The 19320-nt window shown below is 37.7% G+C and overlaps 1 protein-coding gene across 2 annotated transcripts in view; it reads left to right on the top strand.

Moving 5' to 3' along the window:
* The window catches only part of KDM5A (lysine demethylase 5A), an 86601-nt gene that overhangs the window by 45458 nt on the left and 21823 nt on the right, over positions 1-19320 (top strand). For both annotated transcript variants that reach the window (XM_077871538.1, XM_077871539.1), the window contains exons 15-24: positions 3564-3745; positions 4117-4241; positions 4721-4871; positions 6560-6674; positions 8145-8500; positions 12190-12328; positions 15373-15552; positions 16147-16308; positions 18261-18812; positions 19159-19302. In XM_077871538.1, coding sequence (XP_077727664.1) covers positions 3564-3745; positions 4117-4241; positions 4721-4871; positions 6560-6674; positions 8145-8500; positions 12190-12328; positions 15373-15552; positions 16147-16308; positions 18261-18812; positions 19159-19302 — 2106 coding nt within the window. The remainder of the gene's footprint in view (positions 1-3563; positions 3746-4116; positions 4242-4720; positions 4872-6559; positions 6675-8144; positions 8501-12189; positions 12329-15372; positions 15553-16146; positions 16309-18260; positions 18813-19158; positions 19303-19320) is intronic.

The following is a 19320-nucleotide window of genomic DNA, read 5'->3' as shown; positions in this document are numbered from 1 at the left end:
ATGATAAAACTTTAGGAAATGAGGTGCTGCTTCTTATGGATGAGCAAAGAAAGTGGTTTCTTGAGATGGAATCTACTGCTGGTGAAGATGCTATAAAGATTATTGAAACGATGACAAGGGATTTAGAATATTACATAAAATTAGTGGATAAAGCAGTGGCAGAGTTTGAGGATTGACTGCAATTTTGAAAGAAGTTCCAATTGTGGGTAAAGTGCTATCAAACAGCATTGCATGCTACAGAGAAGTCACATGGGAAAGAAAGCGATGATATAGCAGACTCCATTGTTGTCTTTTTTTTTTTTTTAAGATTTTATTTATTTATTCATGAGAGGCACAGAGAGAGAGACAGAGAGAGAGGCAGAGACACAGGCAGGGCCCTCGGATCACGCCCTGAGCCAAAGGCAGACGCAACCACTGAGCCACCCAGGTGACCCTGATCAAATTTCTTTCTAAGGATTCTTTTTTCTATAAACTTAGCTTCTTCCTGCGCCCTTGAGACACTGATCTCCATTCTGTCTTTGCATATTGTGTACTTGGCTTTCCTATCTTGAAAAAAGTCATTTTATTTCTTCCCGAAAAACTTCTGGAGTGGTTTTCTGTGGTCAGTACCCTTATATCCTTTTTGTCCCTTTATCATCACTGTCATTCTGATTTTCAGAGTTTGCTAGTGATTTTATCACCAAGTCTCATTATTCTTTGTCATCTATCCCTGTGACCTCTTTTTGCACTATATATTGCTGCTTTGTTCCTTTCCCTCACACTTGCTTTACTGCTTCTTCAGCCTCTGATGACACTTGCCAGTCACCTTTTAAAAAAAAGATTTATTTATTAGAGCAAACTGGGGGAGGGACAAAGAGAAGGAGAGAGAGAGAATCCACAAGCAGTCTCCCTGCTGAGCGAGGACCCTGAGATCATGGGCTGAGTTGAAACCAAGAGTCGGCCTCTCAGCCAACTGAGTCACCCTGGTGCCCCTTGCCAGTCACTTTTAATTATTTTCCTTATCCTCCTCAACTACCAGTGTTTGCAGGGTGCAGCCTTTGACCTTTTATTGTTTTCCTTTTGTGTTCCTTTTCAAGGAGTTCTTAGCCTTTCTTAGGATTTTACCTTGTGGCTTTATTTTTCAGATCTTAATGTTTCCTCCTACTATGTCCAAACACAGGAATTATTGTCACTTTGAGAGGAGTGTCATTTCCAGTCACCCATTTGTAATCCAAGCCTCTCCGGGATTACTGTACATTTATTTTTCTTTAGCTTTTTGTCATCTCACTTTCAACACCTGAGATAGAATATCATCATCTCCTCTCCATCTACCTTTTCAGGAATTACTAATTGCCAGTAAGTGTTAGGATCATTATGTAAAAACTTAAATGTGATCCTTAACTCATCTGTCTCTTTCATAGTCATCTGCTATCTGGTTTGAAGTTTTTGTTTATTTTGGCAATGTCTCTTTCACTTCCAGTCCCCTCCCCCCTTTTTTTCTTTATTGGTACCATTTGGTTCCATTCCTTAATTTTCTCACCTTCAGGGCAGCCCCTGTGGCGCAGTGGTTTAGTGCCACCTGCAGCCTGGGTCGTGGTCCTGGAGACCCGGGATCGAGTCCCACATCAGGTTCCCTGCATAGAGCCTGCTTCTCCCTCTGCCTGTGTCTCTGTCTCTCTCTCTCTCTCTCCCCCTCCCTCTCCGTGTGTGTCTCTCATTAATAAATAAATAAAATCTAAAAAAAATTTTTTTAAATAAAAAAAAGTTCTCACTTTCATTATTTCAGATAGCCTTTTAATTTTTTCTCCATTTCCTCCTAATAATTTATGATTTTCTAAGCTATATAATTTCCAGCACTACAAGGAAAAATTGCTCTGTGATAGAAAAACTTAGGAAATGGTAGATTAAGAAAAAAATAAATGGGGGAAAAATAATAAATGGGATTCTTTACTGTAAAACTTCCATGATACGCTGGTATTCATTGTTAATCTCTTAAGTTGGGAGGGATATAGTAATACATAGCATTTCCCCAAAGACAACTTATTTATTTTTTTTGTAGAATATCTTCCAGGACTAGTAGTTCCTGGAGCATACTTTAGAATTTGGTGTAAAATTTCTTGATGTATTTTTTTTTTTAAGATTTATTTATTTAGGGGTGCCTGGATGGCTTAGTCGGTTAAGCGTCTGCCTCTGGCTCAGGTCCTGATTTCAGGGTCCTGGGATCAAGCCCCATATTGGGTTTCCTGCTCAGTGAGGAGTCGGCTTCTCCTTCTCCCTCTACCCCCACCCCTCCAGCTTGTGTTCTCTCTTTGTGTCTCAAATAAATAAAATCTGCAGAGAGAGAGAAAGAGCAAGTGAGCAGATGAGTAGAGGGGAAAAGGGTCGGAGGGAGAGGGAGAATCCCAAGCAGACTCTACTGAGTGTGGAGCCTGATGTAGGCTCGATCCCACAACCCTAAGATCATGACCTGAGCTGAAATCAAGAGTTGCTCGCATAACTAACTGAACCATCCAGGTGCCCCAAATGTCTTGATGTATTAATGAATATCCTGTTTGCCAGCTGTTCTGAAGCTGTGTAAATTCTTGTAAGCTAAGAAATACCTGCAGTTTATTTTGGAACCATTTTTACATGAAATAATTTTAAAAGCAAATATTAAATGCTAATATGAGATGGAAAGATATGAGAGGATAGTTAAGTGACATGTAGATTAAACCAATAATCAAAAACAAAATCTGTGTTGCAAGAACTGAATTGTGTCTGCCAGTGAATAAATTACTGGGTTTTTCCCTTGTGTAAGTGAAAAAAGTTTGCTCTCATAGTGGAATTAGGTTTTATATAAGTACCTTTCTCAAATAAGTAGTAACTTTAAAGAGAACCTTTATGTATTAAATGGGAGTCTTTATAAAATGCACTTTAAATGCTCTTATTTCTTAAGCTGGCAGACTGAATTTAACTTTGTTTTTGATGTCTTGCTGAAGTAGATTATATTTTGATTTGCATAGTTTAAGTAATTTTTATTACTTTATCTTTGCATATGTTTGTATTTATCAGTGTTATTTTCAGATCATTGATACTAATATATATCTGTATTTAGGATTTAAGGGTATATTGTCCCTGGGACAAAAGAAGTTTTTAAAAATTTTTTTCTTGTTTTAAGGAGAAGACAAAATCCTGTGAAAACAAATATATAGCTTCATGAATTGTAACATAGTAAACTTTGTTGTCATTACAATTCTGGTCAAGAAATAGAACTTTGTTAGCCACCCCAAAGTACCCCCCAATTATAATTTCCTTCCTTCCCCTCAAAAATGGTTATTTTGTCCTTTGTAGTAGTAAATTCCCTGCATTTTAAAGAATAATTGTTATCAGTCAAATGTATTCTTACACACCAAGGTTTAGTCTTTCCCATTTTTAAAGAATTAAGAATGATTAATTTTAGAAAATATTTTGATGATGTGGCATCGTACCTCCCATGTTTATAGCTTAAGTCAGATTTACCTGTAGAAAAAAATTTAGTAATTTGAAGTTCTTTGATGCTTGAGAGTCTAGAAGGACCTGGTGTAGTGACATGAACTATATTTCAGGGTGTCCTAATGTCTGAAGAAGAAGTGTTTGAACTTGTTCCTGATGATGAGCGACAGTGTTCGGCATGCAGAACCACATGTTTTCTCTCTGCTCTCACGTGCTCCTGTAATCCCGAGCGGCTTGTGTGTCTCTACCATCCAAATGATCTGTGTCCCTGCCCCATGCAGAAGAAATGTCTTAGGTAGCCGTAAGTTTCTTGAAAAACTTGTTACTTCTTTTAAAACCAAGCGCGCTGTTCTTTGTAATTCCTCTTTCCCATGTATGCACTGGCAACTTTTCCTTGTCTTTCTGTGTCCCTGCTGAGGACTAGTCCTTTAAAGTTGGCCTTAAATTTGGCATCTAATGTTAGTTTTTTTTATCAGTTGATTTCACATGTTCCCTGTCTCTTCCTGTGCTAAAACTCTGTGGATGGCTTGGATTTAAGACCCTGTTACCTTGGTAATTGTATTAAGCTGATTGTACTTAAAATTTATTTTCAAATTGTTGGTTTTTGCAAAGTTCTTGATTTTTCTGGCTTTTTGTTTATTTTGTCTTGTTTTTCTTTGGTTTTAGATACCGCTACCCATTAGAGGACCTCCCTTCTCTTCTATATGGTGTGAAGGTCAGGGCACAGTCCTATGACACTTGGGTCAGCCGTGTTACAGAAGCTTTATCTGCCAACTTCAACCACAAAAAAGGTTAAGTTTCCTCCTTTTGTATACATACACTGAAATTACTGTCACATTGAAAGAGGCCTTGTTTTGTGTGCTTTTTCCCCATTAAGGAACAACCTGGGCCTCAGGTGAGATTGGTGACTAATGGGTTGGTTGACTGACTACAGATTTACTTTTCTGTTTGAGAATCTTCTTTTACTTAAAAAGTTAATATAAAATGGGATAGATAGCTAACTTGCAGTAGATACGTGTCTTGGGGAGCCACTGATAACAATGGACTAACACTAAAGGTTAATTAAGAATGAGGAATTTCCTTCCTGAAGAGAAATTGTTTTTAAGGTTTAGGAATGAGCTGCTGCTCTTAAGCTTCTATTGCACTGATGAGATTTTCACAGCTGCGATGTTTCCACTAATAGAGCGATGACTAACTTGAGAGAGGTTGGTGAGTATTTTTAAATGGTTTTTGATGTCTGTGGTCATAGTATATAGCTTTATTTTTACAGATTTGATTGAATTGCGGGTAATGCTGGAAGATGCCGAGGATAGGAAATATCCAGAGAATGATCTCTTTAGAAAACTCAGGGATGCTGTAAAAGAAGCTGAGACTTGCGCTTCTGTGGCTCAGCTGCTTCTGAGCAAAAAGCAGAAGCACAGGTAAGATGAAGAAGAGCTCTCCAGTAGTTTCCTGTGGGTTTTCTTGGTTTTGTCTGTCTTTCTTTCAGGGTAAAAGCCAAAAACTTAACTGGCCTCTTGCGGTGGCCATTTCCGTCCCTCCTCCAGTCATGTCCCAATCTCATCTCCTACTTCTCTTCCTTTCTTGCTCTACTTTGCATTCTTCTTACCTTTTGTGCTTTTCATACCCACCACGTACATTTCTGTTTAGGGCCTTTGCACTTTTTCTTCACGCTCTGAGTGCTCTTCCCTGATACCTAGGTGGCTTGTTCCCTCACTTCTTTCAGGCCTTTTTCAGATATCTGACACATTCTTGAAGAGGTCTTCCCTGATAACCCTGTATAAAATTTCATTGCAACCTTTTTATTCTTTCCTGCTCTCTTTTTCTCCTAGCCCTGTCACTTCCTGATACACTATTTATTGTCTCCTCCTTTCTTTCCCAATCCCACTAGAACACATACTAGACTAGAATGTTGGAGATTTTTTATCCTCTTTTCATTATTGTTTCTTGTGCTTAGAACAATGTCTGGCTTATACTGGATGTGCAATCAATATGTGTAAGTAAATGATACTACATGCTGAAGGCAGGTGGCAGTAAAGAGTAATAACCTTGATGGATGGATGCAGGAGAGGCTGTGTTAGAAAGGGGTGTAGAAGTATGCACCCTTGATTTAATGTAGTTATATGTGTTAAATTTTCTGTGGTATTGTTTCGTATACAAATTACTTTGTACATTTTTTAACTTACCATTTGATTAGAGAACCTTTCTTTGAGACATCGGTCAGCAAATCTTTACCGGTCATTGGGTCATTAACCCCTTTGGAGAATCTGGCAAAAGCTTAGGGACCATTTTCTTGGAAAAATGCACATATACATATAATTATGAATCCATTTCAAGGAGATTGATTGTCCCCTAGCCAAGATAAAGGTCCTTGTTTCACATTTTAAGCTTTTTGAGGTAGAAGATTTAGGTTTTTTTTTTTTTTTTTTTTTTTTTTTAAGATTTTATTTATTTATTCATGAGACACAGAGAGGCAGAGATATAGGCAGAGAAAGAAGCAGACTCCATGCAGGGAGCCCAATGTGGGACTTTTTTTTTTTTTTAAGATTTTGTTTATTTATTCATGAGACACAGAGAGAGAGAGAGATTGGCAGAGACACAGGGCAGAGGGAGAAGCAGGCCCCATGCAGGGAGCCCAACGTGGGACTCGATCCTGGGTCTCCAGGATCAGGCCCTGGGCTAATGGTGGCGCTAAACTGCTGAGCCACCCGGGCTGCCCCCAATGTGGGACTTGATCCTGGGACTCCAGGATCACGCCCTGGGCCGAAGGCAGACACTCAACCACGAGCCACCCAGGCGCCCCGAAGATTTAGTTTTATTAATGAACATAGTATTTTACTCTGAGGAATTCACTGACTGTTTCAAATGCTCAGTACTTGTACAATTGGAGGAACTATAACTTGGAGTTGAATCTTTGAATGATTAACTAATGATTCAATTAAATCAGTGAATTGAATAACTAATTTGGAAGTGATCACCATTATAGTACAACCTCTCAAACACTCATATTCTGGGATTGCTTGGGTTATAATTCTAGAGAGACTAGCAGCCCCTTTGATATCAGATGGCTATGAATTTTTCTTACTTATGTCTCATCATTTCACATTAGGCAGAGCCCAGATAGTGGGAGGACTCGGACCAAACTGACAGTGGAAGAATTAAAGGCCTTTGTCCAACAACTTTTTAGTCTTCCATGTGTCATCAGTCAAGCTCGACAAGTAAAGGTGGAGTATTACATTTTTTTCTTGGATAATATCCTTTGTAGTATGGGTTTCTGTTTTGGGCAAACAAAATATTGTGTCTAGACTAGTTTGTTGTTTGTTTGTTTGTTACATAAGTGCTGCTGTTTGAAGTTTTTCAGTAGGCAGTTAAGAATCCCCTGGCTTTGGTCTTAGCCTTTAATTCTCCTTTTAAAATTCTGGAAACAAGAGTAGGTAGTTTAGGATTTTTTTCTACATTAATTTTTGATCAGAATTCCCATTTAGCATAGATGTAACTGAAATGCAAGAAAATAGTTAAAAGAATTGGAATGTATCAGTAAGTTATTAGTTCATGAGCTTTTAAAAATGTGAGCTCTGAACTTCTTAGGACCTGGTGGTTTCTTGAATATTTCTATTCTCAGAAAGCATATATCAAATATATTAATGACCATAGGTAGTAATTCTCTGATAGTTTGTGGTGTGTTTTGTGATTTGGCCATGGACAGGTTACCTAAAATGATTTTTATCAAGGTTATCTTGTGAATTCTAGTATCAGTTCTGTTTCTGCTGTTATTCCATGTTGTAGGAGCATTTTGGTAGTTTACCGTGCTTTCCTTCCTGAGAGGCTTTCCTCTCTGAGTGTCTGTGACACCACACACTCTGGTTTTCTTTGCTCATTCGCATTTCCTTCTCTCTCTTTTGTTTTTTAAGATTTTTAAAATTTATTCATGAGAGACACGGAGAGAGAGAGAGAGGTAGAGATACAGGCAGAGGGAGAAGCAGGCTCCATGCAGGGAGCCCGATGTGGGACTCGATCCCAGGTCTCCAGGATCACGCCCTGGGCTGAAGGCAGCGCTAAACTGCTGAGGCACCTGGGCTGCCCCCTTCTGCTTATTTTTAAACTGTATTTCTCCACTTTATCTCCCATCATCTACTTTAGAGCAAGACATTTCCCTGTAAAAGCTTTTGCAGTTATCTGTCCTGCCTGAACTGCTCTTCCTCCGGATCTTCATATAGTTCCCATCTCTGGCTCCTCATTTTAATTTTAGTTCATCTCTTTTCTGTGACCACCATTGCAAAGTAATATGCCTGCCCCCTCTGGTCCTTCTCTGTTGTGTTGCCCTGTTTTATTTTCATAGTATTTAAAACTGACCCATTTTATTCAGGTAGTCAGTGTCTGACTGACTGTTCATATTAAAATATGTTCCATGAAGACAAGGACTTTGAATGTTTTAGTGCTGTGTGCTTAGAGCAGTTAGCTGCGTCTGAGTCTGCTGTCATTAAATATTGTTTGAATGAATTAATCATATTTTAAAAGTAATTCTGTGTAAGTATTCACAGGGAAGCATATTTATGTTTTTAACTATCTGGTGCTATAATGGTGAGATTATCAGACGGTTTAGAATTTGATAGCTTACCTGAACTATGTCTATTCCATACTCATTTTGTATCTTTTAAATTTGTTTTTTATTTTTATTCTTTGGACTTTTTCAGAATCTCCTGGATGATGTGGAAGAGTTTCATGAACGTGCTCAAGAGGCCATGATGGATGAAACCCCAGATTCTTCCAAACTCCAGATGTTGATAGACATGGGCTCTAGTCTGTATGTGGAGCTACCTGAATTAGCCCGACTAAAGCAAGAGCTACAGCAGGCTCGATGGTTGGATGAAGTAAGACTGACCCTGTCAGATCCACAACAGGTCACTTTGGATGTCATGAAGAAACTGATTGACTCTGGGGTGGGGTTGGCACCGCACCATGCTGTGGAGAAGGCAATGGCTGAACTACAGGAGCTCCTTACAGTCTCTGAGAGATGGGAAGAAAAGGCTAAGGTCTGCCTACAGGCAAGGTGAACACATACATTGGTGACTGTTGCCTCTTTAATAACTAAGGGTAGAACCGAAGGAGGAACACAGGGATCTGTTTCATTAAATATTTAATTAGATATTTTACGCCTTCCCTCACCAATCACAAAATTATCAAATAGGCCTGCATATAAACAGTTTCAAATATTGTGGGCATACTTATTGGGAGAGTACTTTGCTAGGTACTTTAAGTAATATAAAGTAGTTTTTTGTTTAGAACCTTTCATTATCTATGCTATAGTTCAGAGCTAAGAAATGTAAAGTTCACTGCAATATTTTATTGTTAACTGAGAGGTACAAAAAAAAATGCTTTTTTTTTTTTTTTCTCCTCCTCAGGAGTTCAGAGGAGGAGAGGTCATTGTTAGCTTTGGTGGTCAGAAGACAAACTTGAGAGAAAAGCAAGTTTAGGTAGAACCTTGAAGTGTGAGTGGGACTAAAGTGGAAGAGGAGTAAGAGAAATATTATAAGCTGAGTTTTAGGAATATATAGGGTGTGTTTAGGTGACAAAAGTTAAATGGGCTTTACTGGAGTGGAGGATTTACGTAGGAAAGTAGTGGGAAAGAAGAAGCAAGAAAGACAGGAGAATATTATACAGTTGCATAAGCTTTGGCATCCCATTGGATTTGTGAGATTTTAGTAAAGCATTCATTCTTGAGTGTATATCAATGAATTAGACTGTAATGTTCTGTATGAAAGTATTTCTTCAGCTAAAATTAAGATATATGATTTCTCTTGTGAGGATGAGGAACTTGGCATACTCAGATCACATAATTACTAAATAATGCAGCTCAAATTTAAAGCCTTTTCCACTTCATTCCAAAGTCTTCATGTACTTAAATACTCTGTCAGCCATTTGTTTTGGTTGCAATTGATGGAAAAAGCCTTAGATGATTCAGTGAACATAGTTCTGTTTAGCCAAGAAAAGGCTGCATATATTTTTGCTGGATAATTTGCTCTCTAGTTGCCATGGAGGATACATATTAAAATGTATCCATAGCTTTTTCTCTTTGAAACCTTTAAATTACTCTGTGTCTTTAGATTCACAACTATTCTAGGAAGAAGCTAAATAACTCTGGAATGCAAAACTATGATTTGATATACCTGATGTAACTTACTGTAATCTACAGAATGAAATTTTATTGGTTGTGTTATTTTAAAACTTTCTCTCATTTTTCCACATTTAGTCAGTCGCCAAGTTTTAATGAGTTTGCCTCTGAAATGTCTTTCATCTCTGTATTCTTCAACTCCATTGTCACTGACTTAGTTATGGTACTTTTGTATTTTCCCTTAATCTTTGCAACTCAGTAATATTTATGGAATACCTACTACATACCAGACACTATTTCTAAGTGCTGTAGAGACAGACAGGTTAAAAGACACAAAGTCCCTCCTCTGTAATAGAGTCAACATTCTAGTGGGGAGAAATAGATGAATAAGTGAGTGAATGAATGGATGAATTAATTTCAGATAATTAGTGTTCTGAAGAAAATAAAATTAATAAGGAAATAGAGGGAGATGGGGTTTGATGAGGATAGTGGAAAATGGAATCTTTTGTTTTCTAACTCCTGTTGAAGTTAGCTTTCTGAAACATATCTACAGTATTCTTAGCCTCTTAGTATCGGTTAACTCCTGCCCACTATTTTCTCAATATCCTCCTCCTTTCCTTTTGGCCTTTTTTCCCTGCCTCTAAATAATGTCTTTCCTCAAGATTCTGGCCCAGACCACTTCTTTTTTTCATTCTGTACATCTCCCTGGAAATTTCATCTAATTTCATGACTACTTTGGCCATCTTTCTATCAACTCCAAATTCTCATCTATAGCATAGATATTTTTCATAGATATCTTCTGCCTATTAGGTAATTCCATTGACTGTCCTGCTGATACCTCAAATTCCTCATATCCAAAATTGGATTCATTAACTCCTTCCCATCATCTCTTCCTTTGCTTCTTTTTTCTTTGAATTATATAGCATTTTTTTCCTCCTTTAAACAGGCTTTGGAAATTAACTTTGACCTTTCCATTTCCATACCCTCAACTTTTCCCCTACAGTTAACTACCAAGCCATGTTGATTAAAGTTTCCTCAATGTTTCTCACTTTCATTCTTCTTTGGGATAGCTGGCCTAAATCATAGCCACAGGCTCTGAGACCTCACCCTGCTCTCACCCATTCTCTGCACTGCACTGGTATTTTCCTAAAATACATATGTGGCTTTTTCACTCCCCTGGTTAAAGCCCTTTACCATTTCCCATTCCCCGGGAATGGAATCAGTCATCTGATTCATAAGGCCATCTGTAATCTAGCCCCTTGCTTAAGGATCTAGCCTCATCCCTTGCCATTCTTCTTTGCATTCTGTGTTCCAAGTGTAGTGATCCCTCTGCTTTCCTCAGACATGCCATGTTTTCTTATCTCTGGACCTTTGAACATGCTCATTTTATTCTCCTCTTCCCTTCTGCCCATCTTCTATGTTGTACTCCTCCTCTGCCTCTGGTCCCAGCTTTCCTGACTCAGTCCTATTTAGAAATGATAAGAAAGCTTAGAAGTCATTTCTGGAAACCCTTCTTTCTTTCATCTGCCAAGTCAGTTTAGGTCCTCCTCTATATTCTGATAGCATCTTACAGTGCTATTAATAATCACCTTCCACTACGACAAGATTAAAATATCTCATGAGGCAAGGGGTCTAGCATAGTGCCTAGCATATAGTAGAATGATGAAACTGTTCCCATCCACAGTAACTTCCTATTGCTTCCATGGCAAAATTCATGTTTACATCTCTCTTTCCTGTCAGATTCCTCTACTTCTTGCTCTTACTCATAGCTATCCCACCCTATCTTAAACTACCTACTTTTTAATTTTAAGATCTTATTTTTTCAATTAAAAAAAAAAAAACTCTACCCCCAACGTGGGGCTTGAACTTACGACCCTGAGATCAAGAGTTGCATGCTCTACCCACTGAGCCAGCCAGGCACCCCTGGACGTCTAACTTACTTTTTAATATTTCTTCATGTCTTTGTTCATTATATTCCTAGGGTTTTTTTCTTTAACGTTTCACTTGAAAAAAATCATACTTCTTTTTTTAAGCCTCAACTCAGAGCTGGTCTCAGCTCCCCTAAGCAGAATTAGTCACAACTTCTCCTAGTAGTGAGCCTATAGTAATTTGTTCTTTGTCCCCAGTACAAGTTTAATTCTTGTCTTATATTTTAATTCGTTGAGGAAAGGGTCTATTTTATTCATCTTTTAACTACTACGTAGTATTGAATGTAATTGGATTAAATGTACATGATCAGCATTACTGGACTTCTGGACTATTGCTTTCCATGCTGCTGTATGATATGCATCTCTGACAATTTCAGATATTGTGAAGAACTAAGACGGATGCAGTTTGGTGTAGTGAAAAGAGCATGGGATCTGAGACTCATTCTGAATCAGAATTTCAGCTGTGCCATTCACTATATTAAATGCTTTGGAGAAAATAATTGAGATTTTTTAGTTCAGGTTATCTTATTTGTAAATTGGAAATAATGGCAATAGCTGCTTTGCTTCTCTTTAGGATTATGATAAAAACTAAAAATCATGCATATGAAAGTACTCTGCACATTCTAAAATGTTACTTAAATGTTGGTAGCAGTTTGACTTTTCCTCATGCATCTACCCTATTTTTGTGGTTTTTTTTAGACCACGGCACAGCGTGGCAAGTTTAGAAAGCATAGTGAATGAAGCCAAGAACATTCCAGCTTTTTTACCCAATATATTGTCCCTGAAAGAAGCATTACAAAAGGCTCGAGAATGGACAGCTAAAGTGGAAGCTATTCAGGTAAGGAGCCTCTTGAATTATCCTACCATTTGGGTAATGCTGTCTCACAAATGAATTCTTTAAGCCTTTAATTGTTTAGAATAGAATAACAATAAAATAATAACACTTAAAATTCAGTAGTTCTTCCATCTGATTCTCTCATTCAAAATAAATATTACCTGGGCAAGCCCCGGTGGCGCAGCGGTTTAACGCCACCTGCAGCCCAGGGCATGATCCTGGGGACCCTGGATCGAGTCCCACATCAGGCTCTCTGCATGGAGCCTACTTCTCCCTCTGCCTGTGTCTCTGCCTCTCATTCTCACTCTATGTCTCTATAAATAAATAAAATCTTTAAAAAAATAAATAAATATTACCTATTTAAATGTTACTTGTTTCTGTTGACTCCCTGCTAGGAAAGATGATGGAATTAGTTATTTGTTTAACTAGCAATAGGGAGTTTATTTCCTGCTGTATTCTTTGAATCTTTGCCATGTGCACAAATTACTTTTAAAATAAGAGGCAGAAAAAAGAAAATGAAATTAATATTTGCTGAACACCATAACACTCATGATAGTTACTATTCTAGTTGTTTGGGAGTAGAAATGTGAGGGAAGGGTGTAGATAGTACGTACCCTGGCCCTCAAAATAGCATATTTTCTAGTTAGAAAGACATGTATTAAATATTAATTTAAAACAATATATAATATTCCCTCTGAATTATAAAAATCCTTGTAGCATTTTCAGTATTAAGGCTATACATGCTCTTTATTGTAGAGCTATATCCAAAGAAAAGGAAACCAACTCTCTTGTACTAAACTGCTGTCCCAAGAAAGAACGTATTTTTGGTGTGAAGTTCTAATGACTTTTGTTTTGTATTCAGTTGACTTTTTAGAGCTTCTTAGCTTTGCTTTTTCAATGCTATTTTTAAAAGTATCTCTATTTTCCAAACCAGGTATTTCTTGGAGGGGGGGGTGTCATTGGGGCAATAGGCTAAATGGATGATGGGCATTTAGGAGGACACATGTTGTGATGAGCACTGGGTGTTCTATGTAAATGATGAATCACTAAATTCTATTTCTGAAACCAATTTGTTAAGTAATTTAAATAAAATCTTGGAAGAAAAAAAAATTACCTCTGTTTCCATCATCCTCTCTTTCTTTAACCTATTTCAGGAGGTTGATTGAAATGTTTGATAACCCTCAGTTGAATGTTTATTTATGACCACAGGACCAAGTCTACAAGTATAGGTGGCTGTCTTGTGTTTCCTCTGTAATTTCGAAGGACATGTCTTCCACCAAGCCGTCCCTTCAGGGGAGACTGACAACTTCTGTTGATAGGCAGACTCTTCTTTAAGATACATAGCTTGGGAGCAGGCTAAGTCAAGCCTTAGCCAGAAGGTCTTTTGTAGTCAAACAACTATAGTTGGATACAAGAAGGAGTAGCAGTAAACACAATACTTCTCAACTGTATCTGTATTTGAGCTTTCTTTTCTCTTCCATTTTGCTGTCTATTCTTTAATCCTAGTACCACAGTGATTTAATTATACCATTAGAATATCTCTTAGGGCTAGAACCTTCCCATTATTTTTAAAAATTCACTTACATTGGGGCCTCTAGTTGGCCTAGTCAGTGGAGCGTGTGACTCTTAATCTCCGGGTTGTGAGATCAAGCCCCACATTGGGGTGTGGAGACTACTTTAAAAAAATTCAGTTAAGTTTTTTGCCTATTAATTTTTCCACATGTTTCAGTGTAACTTTCAAAATGAATTCATAGGCAGATAAGTCAGCTAATATAGGAAATAACCTTTTATTGGAATGTCTATTTATAGCATGTAACTATGCCTTTCCTTGATTCAGAGCTTCTGGATAACAATGAACATTAAGGGCATATATACAGTTTCTTATAGGACTGGTTATGTGTTGTCTGCCTGGAGATTTGTCCAGTCTAAGTTATCACTCTGAATTACTATCTGTTGCCTGCCAACCCACTTCAGTTGTTTTTGCCAAATCCCTGGAATAGATTACTAACCCTCTCACATCTTATGATTCATTTAGTTACAGCAGTAATAGTTCTACAAAGAATAATGACATCATTACATGGAAATACTGAACCCTTGTGATTAGGCAGATATCTGTTCTCATTTGTATTTATACAACATAAATGGAGGTGGTTATCAGAACTAAAATACTATTTTGTAGTTGTTGGAAAAGTTGAAAGACTTTGAAATAGGCAAAAGAAATTACCGGGTGTTCTCTTAAGTGGAGTCCCGGATGTTGTCTGGTGAATCCTCCAGGATGGTCTTATTCTAGGAGTACGTGCCCTAGATTTTCTTTGACCAGGCTATTTTACAACTCTGTCAAATGTTAGAGAGTGATAGTAATACAAATGAATTATGTTCATAGAAAAGCAATTAAATTTATCTATGATGAAACAGTTGATTTCCCCTTGATAGAAAAGTGATTGCATTGTCCCGCATGATATTAAACATCTGTTTCCATCTATTAGCAAATTTCTTACCTCATTCCTGATTGTGTGTGTGTGTGTGTGTGTGTGTGTGTGTGTATATATATATATATATATATATATATATATATACACACACACTTATGTATGTATTTTAAAGATTTATTTATTTATTTTAGAGAGAGAGTGTGTGAGAGAGTTGGGGGAGAGGCAGAGGAAGAAGGGAAGCAGACTCCCCTCTGAGCAGGGAGCTGGCTCTGGGGCTTGATCTCCTGACTAGGAGATCATGACCTGAGCTGAAACCAAGAGTCAGATGCTCAACCAGTAGAGCCACCCAGGTGCCCCATATGTCTGTTCTTTAACTTGTGTTTTGAACTAATTTTTACATCTTAACTGGTTCCCTCACTAATAAACAAAAATCTTTGACAGCATGAATTACAGACTTTTTAAAAAGGGCACTTGAGGTTCTATTTATCCGTTCAAGAGATACAATTAGGTATAAAGAATAATACTTAATACTAAACTCTGTAAGATCTTCTGGCCAGTATTACTAGACTCTATAAGAAAGTGCAAGTTGTGTGAGAATGCACTTTTGTTTTTCAGAGTGGCAGCAACTATGCTTACTTGGAGCAGCTGGAGAGCTTATCTGCTAAAGGGCGCCCTATCCCTGTGCGTCTGGATGCTTTGCCTCAGGTAGAATCACAAGTAGCAGCTGCAAGGGCTTGGAGAGAACGGACTGGGCGGACCTTTCTTAAGAAGAATTCTAGCCATACCTTATTGCAGGTAAAGAACAGTTGGTAATTTAATACCTGTAGGTAGGAGTTTCATTGATGAGGGTTGTTTTCAGTTTATCTGGTTAGGGTTATAGAAGTGATTCCTATTAAGTGATCTCAAATGTTGACTAGAAATCTCAGCCTTAGGCAGACTTATCTCCAGTTCATCTTGTGCTATGTCCAGAAAAAATAATCAGCCCAGATCTTATCTCTGTTACTAATGGATTCTGTCCTTGAAATAACTTATTTCTCAGAAGTACAAATTTAAATACCCATTACCCTTGAGTAGTTGAACATCCCAGTAGTTAAAAAGCATAGACTTTGGAGTAAGATACTTTCCTGTTTGAGGACTGGCTCCCTAATTGCTAACTCTTTGTCCTTGGGCAAGTTGTTTCCTTTCCAAGCATTAGTTTGCCTGGTTTGTAAAATACAGATGATACTACCTACTACAGAGGGTCATTGTGACGATTGAGTTAGATAATGTGTAGAAAGTACATTAAGAAAGTGCCTAGGTCAGGATGAGTGGTCGGTAAATGGTTCCTTTGTATTATTTTCAGTTTTAGGACTTAAAACTAGAGATCAGTGTTTGGTTTTATTTTTGTAGGTGCTGAGTCCCCGGACTGACATTGGTATATATGGGAGTGGTAAAAACAGAAGGAAAAAAGTAAAAGAACTAATAGAAAAAGAAAAAGAAAAGGATTTGGACCTTGAGCCTCTGAGTGATCTGGAGGAAGGATTAGAGGAAACCAGAGATACAGCTATGGTGGTAAGAAATTATGTAATACATCTTGAGTCTGCTTTGTGGTTACAAAATTCCATATATTAGCAGATACACTGGTTTTATGTTCTTAACTATTTTTATTTTTCTATATTTTTGGCTGTATAGTAAAACAAATATTTTTAAAAATTTATAATCAAAATTTATTAGTCTGCTCTCTCCCCTGAAATTGTCTTTTCCATATCCCTCTTCTTTATTATTGTTTTAGTACTTATCTAATATTCCATCAAATTGTCCATAACTTGTTGAGCGCTTTTCTGATACATCAAATATTTTGATTGTTACTAAGTGTTTGCTATTATTATAAAATGAACTTCTTTATAAAGCCTTTTCCTTTTTTCAAATTATTTTCTTATATTTGACTCTTAGGAATGTGATTACTGTTAGAATTTAATAGTATTCTTAATACGTAACACTTAATACTGTGTTTTTAAAAGGAATTATATCCATTTAATGATATCAGCTGCTATTTAAAATATCTCCCTTCTCTTAATCTCATTCACAGTATGATGAGTACTCCATAAAATATTTGTAGCTAATTAGAATGTTGGGTGTTTTTGGAGAGGAGGAGGAATATGTGATGATAACTAGGAGCCTGGGGATGTAAAGAAAAATAAAAAATGTGTTTGGGCAATATGTAACAGTAAGGAAATACATACATTAAGTCACTTGATATGAATGTTTCTGCCTACAAATGATCCTGGGTTTTGTTTTGTTTTTTTTTTGTTTTTTTAAGATTTATTTATTTGAGAGAGAGAGCGTGTGCACGTGCACACATACATGAGCCGGGGGAAGGACAGAGAGAGAGGGGGTAAGCTGACTCCTCACTGAGTGGGGAGCCTGATACAGGGTTCATTCCCATGATCCAAAGACCTCAACCCAGGCTAAAACTAAGAGCCAAATGCTAAACTGACTTAGCCACCCAGGCACCCCTAAATGATCCTGTTTTGATGCTAGTGGAAATGATTTATTAGTGAGCCTGCCTAACAAGTCAGTCCTGCCAGATGAATACAACTGGAAAGTATTTTAAAATTGTTGCAAAGCTACCACAGCTTGTTTACTTAAAGATTTTGTTTATTTATTCATGAGAGACACAGAAAGAGAGTCAGAGACATAGGCAGAGGGAGAAGCAGACTCCATGCAGGGAGCCTGATGTGGGACTTGATCCCGGGACTTTAGGATCACGCCCTGAGCCTAAGGCAGATGCTTAACTGCTGATCCACCCAGGCGTCCCACTACCACAGTTTAAAAAAGAAAATGGCACGGACAGTGTTCATGTTCATGATAATGAAATTTTGTTTACTTTTATTTCTTTTTTTGAAATGAGTAACCTAAACCTTGTTATAACTGATCATCAGACTTCATCATTCTACTTATACATGAGTTGGAGAGGCCATTTGGAAAGAAATAAAAATTGATTTGTATAGAAGTCACCCTCAGGGAAGGAATTACAAGGGGAGAGGGAAGTAATATATAGTGGATATTTACTTTGCACGTGGCACCAAGTTAGACATTTACATGTATTATCTTAATTCTCAAAACAACAAAATGAGGTTGGTTAGTATACTGTTTTTCAGAAAACTGATATTCAGAAAACTTGTGCCCCAGATCAGCTGTCTATAAGTACAAAAGCCAGGCTTCATACTCAGGTTGCTTGACTCCCAAGGCATATTATCTTTCTGTTCAATCTACAGAAGAGTTCCAACATACTCTACTGATCTACATTGTCAAACATGGTAGCACTTTGCCCATTTCACAGATGAGGAATGTTTGCTCCCAAATTATAGGAAATTATTGACAAATGTTGGGTGGTTGCCTTTTTTTTTAGGATAATACTTTGTCACAATGAGGGCACAATGGGGAGATGATCCCTCAGGTCTGAGGATTTGACATTTTGAAATATTTTGCAGTGACTCCTTTTAATCATTTGTTTTACACAGGTGGCAGTTTTCAAAGAACGGGAACAAAAAGAGATTGAAGCCATGCATTCCCTGAGAGCAGCCAACCTAGCCAAGATGACAATGGTGGACCGCATAGAAGAAGTAAAATTTTGCATTTGCCGCAAGACAGCCAGTGGGTTTATGCTACAGTGTGAGCTCTGCAAAGACTGGTTCCATAACAGCTGTGTTCCCCTTCCTAAATCAGGTTCCCAAAAAAAAGGGTCTAGCTGGCAGGCTAAAGAAGTGAAATTCCTTTGCCCTCTGTGTATGCGGTCTCGAAGGCCAAGGTTAGAGACTATTCTGTCGCTCTTGGTATCCCTTCAGAAGTTGCCAGTACGTTTGCCTGAAGGAGAGGCCCTACAGTGTTTGACAGAACGTGCTATGAGTTGGCAGGATAGAGCACGGCAGGCCCTAGCCACAGATGAACTGTCCTCTGCCTTAGCCAAACTATCTGTATTGAGCCAGCGTATGGTGGAGCAGGCAGCTCGAGAGAAAACTGAAAAGATAATCAGTGCAGAACTCCAGAAAGCAGCTGCTAATCCTGACTTACAGGTAAGTTTAGGGTTTCTTTCTTTTTTTATTTCATGGGATTATGTGTATAAATAGTAAATTAAATATATCTTAACAGCTGATGAGGAAAACAGCAGTAAGTTGCTAGCAGCTATGTTATCCATAACATCTTTTTATATACACCTGTAGGATTTCCTTCAGGTATATACCTACATCATTTTAGTGAACTATTAACTGGAAATATTATTGAGGGAGGGACCTTGGCATTAAAACCACAAATTTGATTTGTGTTAACCATGGAATTCTGTTGGCCACTTTGAAAGTTCATTACATTTTGGTGGTCTTAAATGCATATTAATTACCCATGTTGGAATTGTTTGTTATTTAGGGACACTTACCGAGTTTCCAGCAGTCTGCTTTTAACCGGGTGGTGAGCAGTGTATCTTCTTCTCCTCGACAAACAATGGACTATGATGATGAAGAAACAGATTCTGATGAAGATATCCGGGAGACATATGGCTATGACATGAAGGTAATTAATGGACAGGCA

The sequence above is a fragment of the Canis aureus genome, chromosome 25, assembly GCF_053574225.1.
Source record: "Canis aureus isolate CA01 chromosome 25, VMU_Caureus_v.1.0, whole genome shotgun sequence".
Taxonomy (NCBI): Eukaryota; Metazoa; Chordata; class Mammalia; order Carnivora; family Canidae; genus Canis; species Canis aureus.
This window is presented reverse-complemented; position numbering and strand designations above follow the sequence as displayed.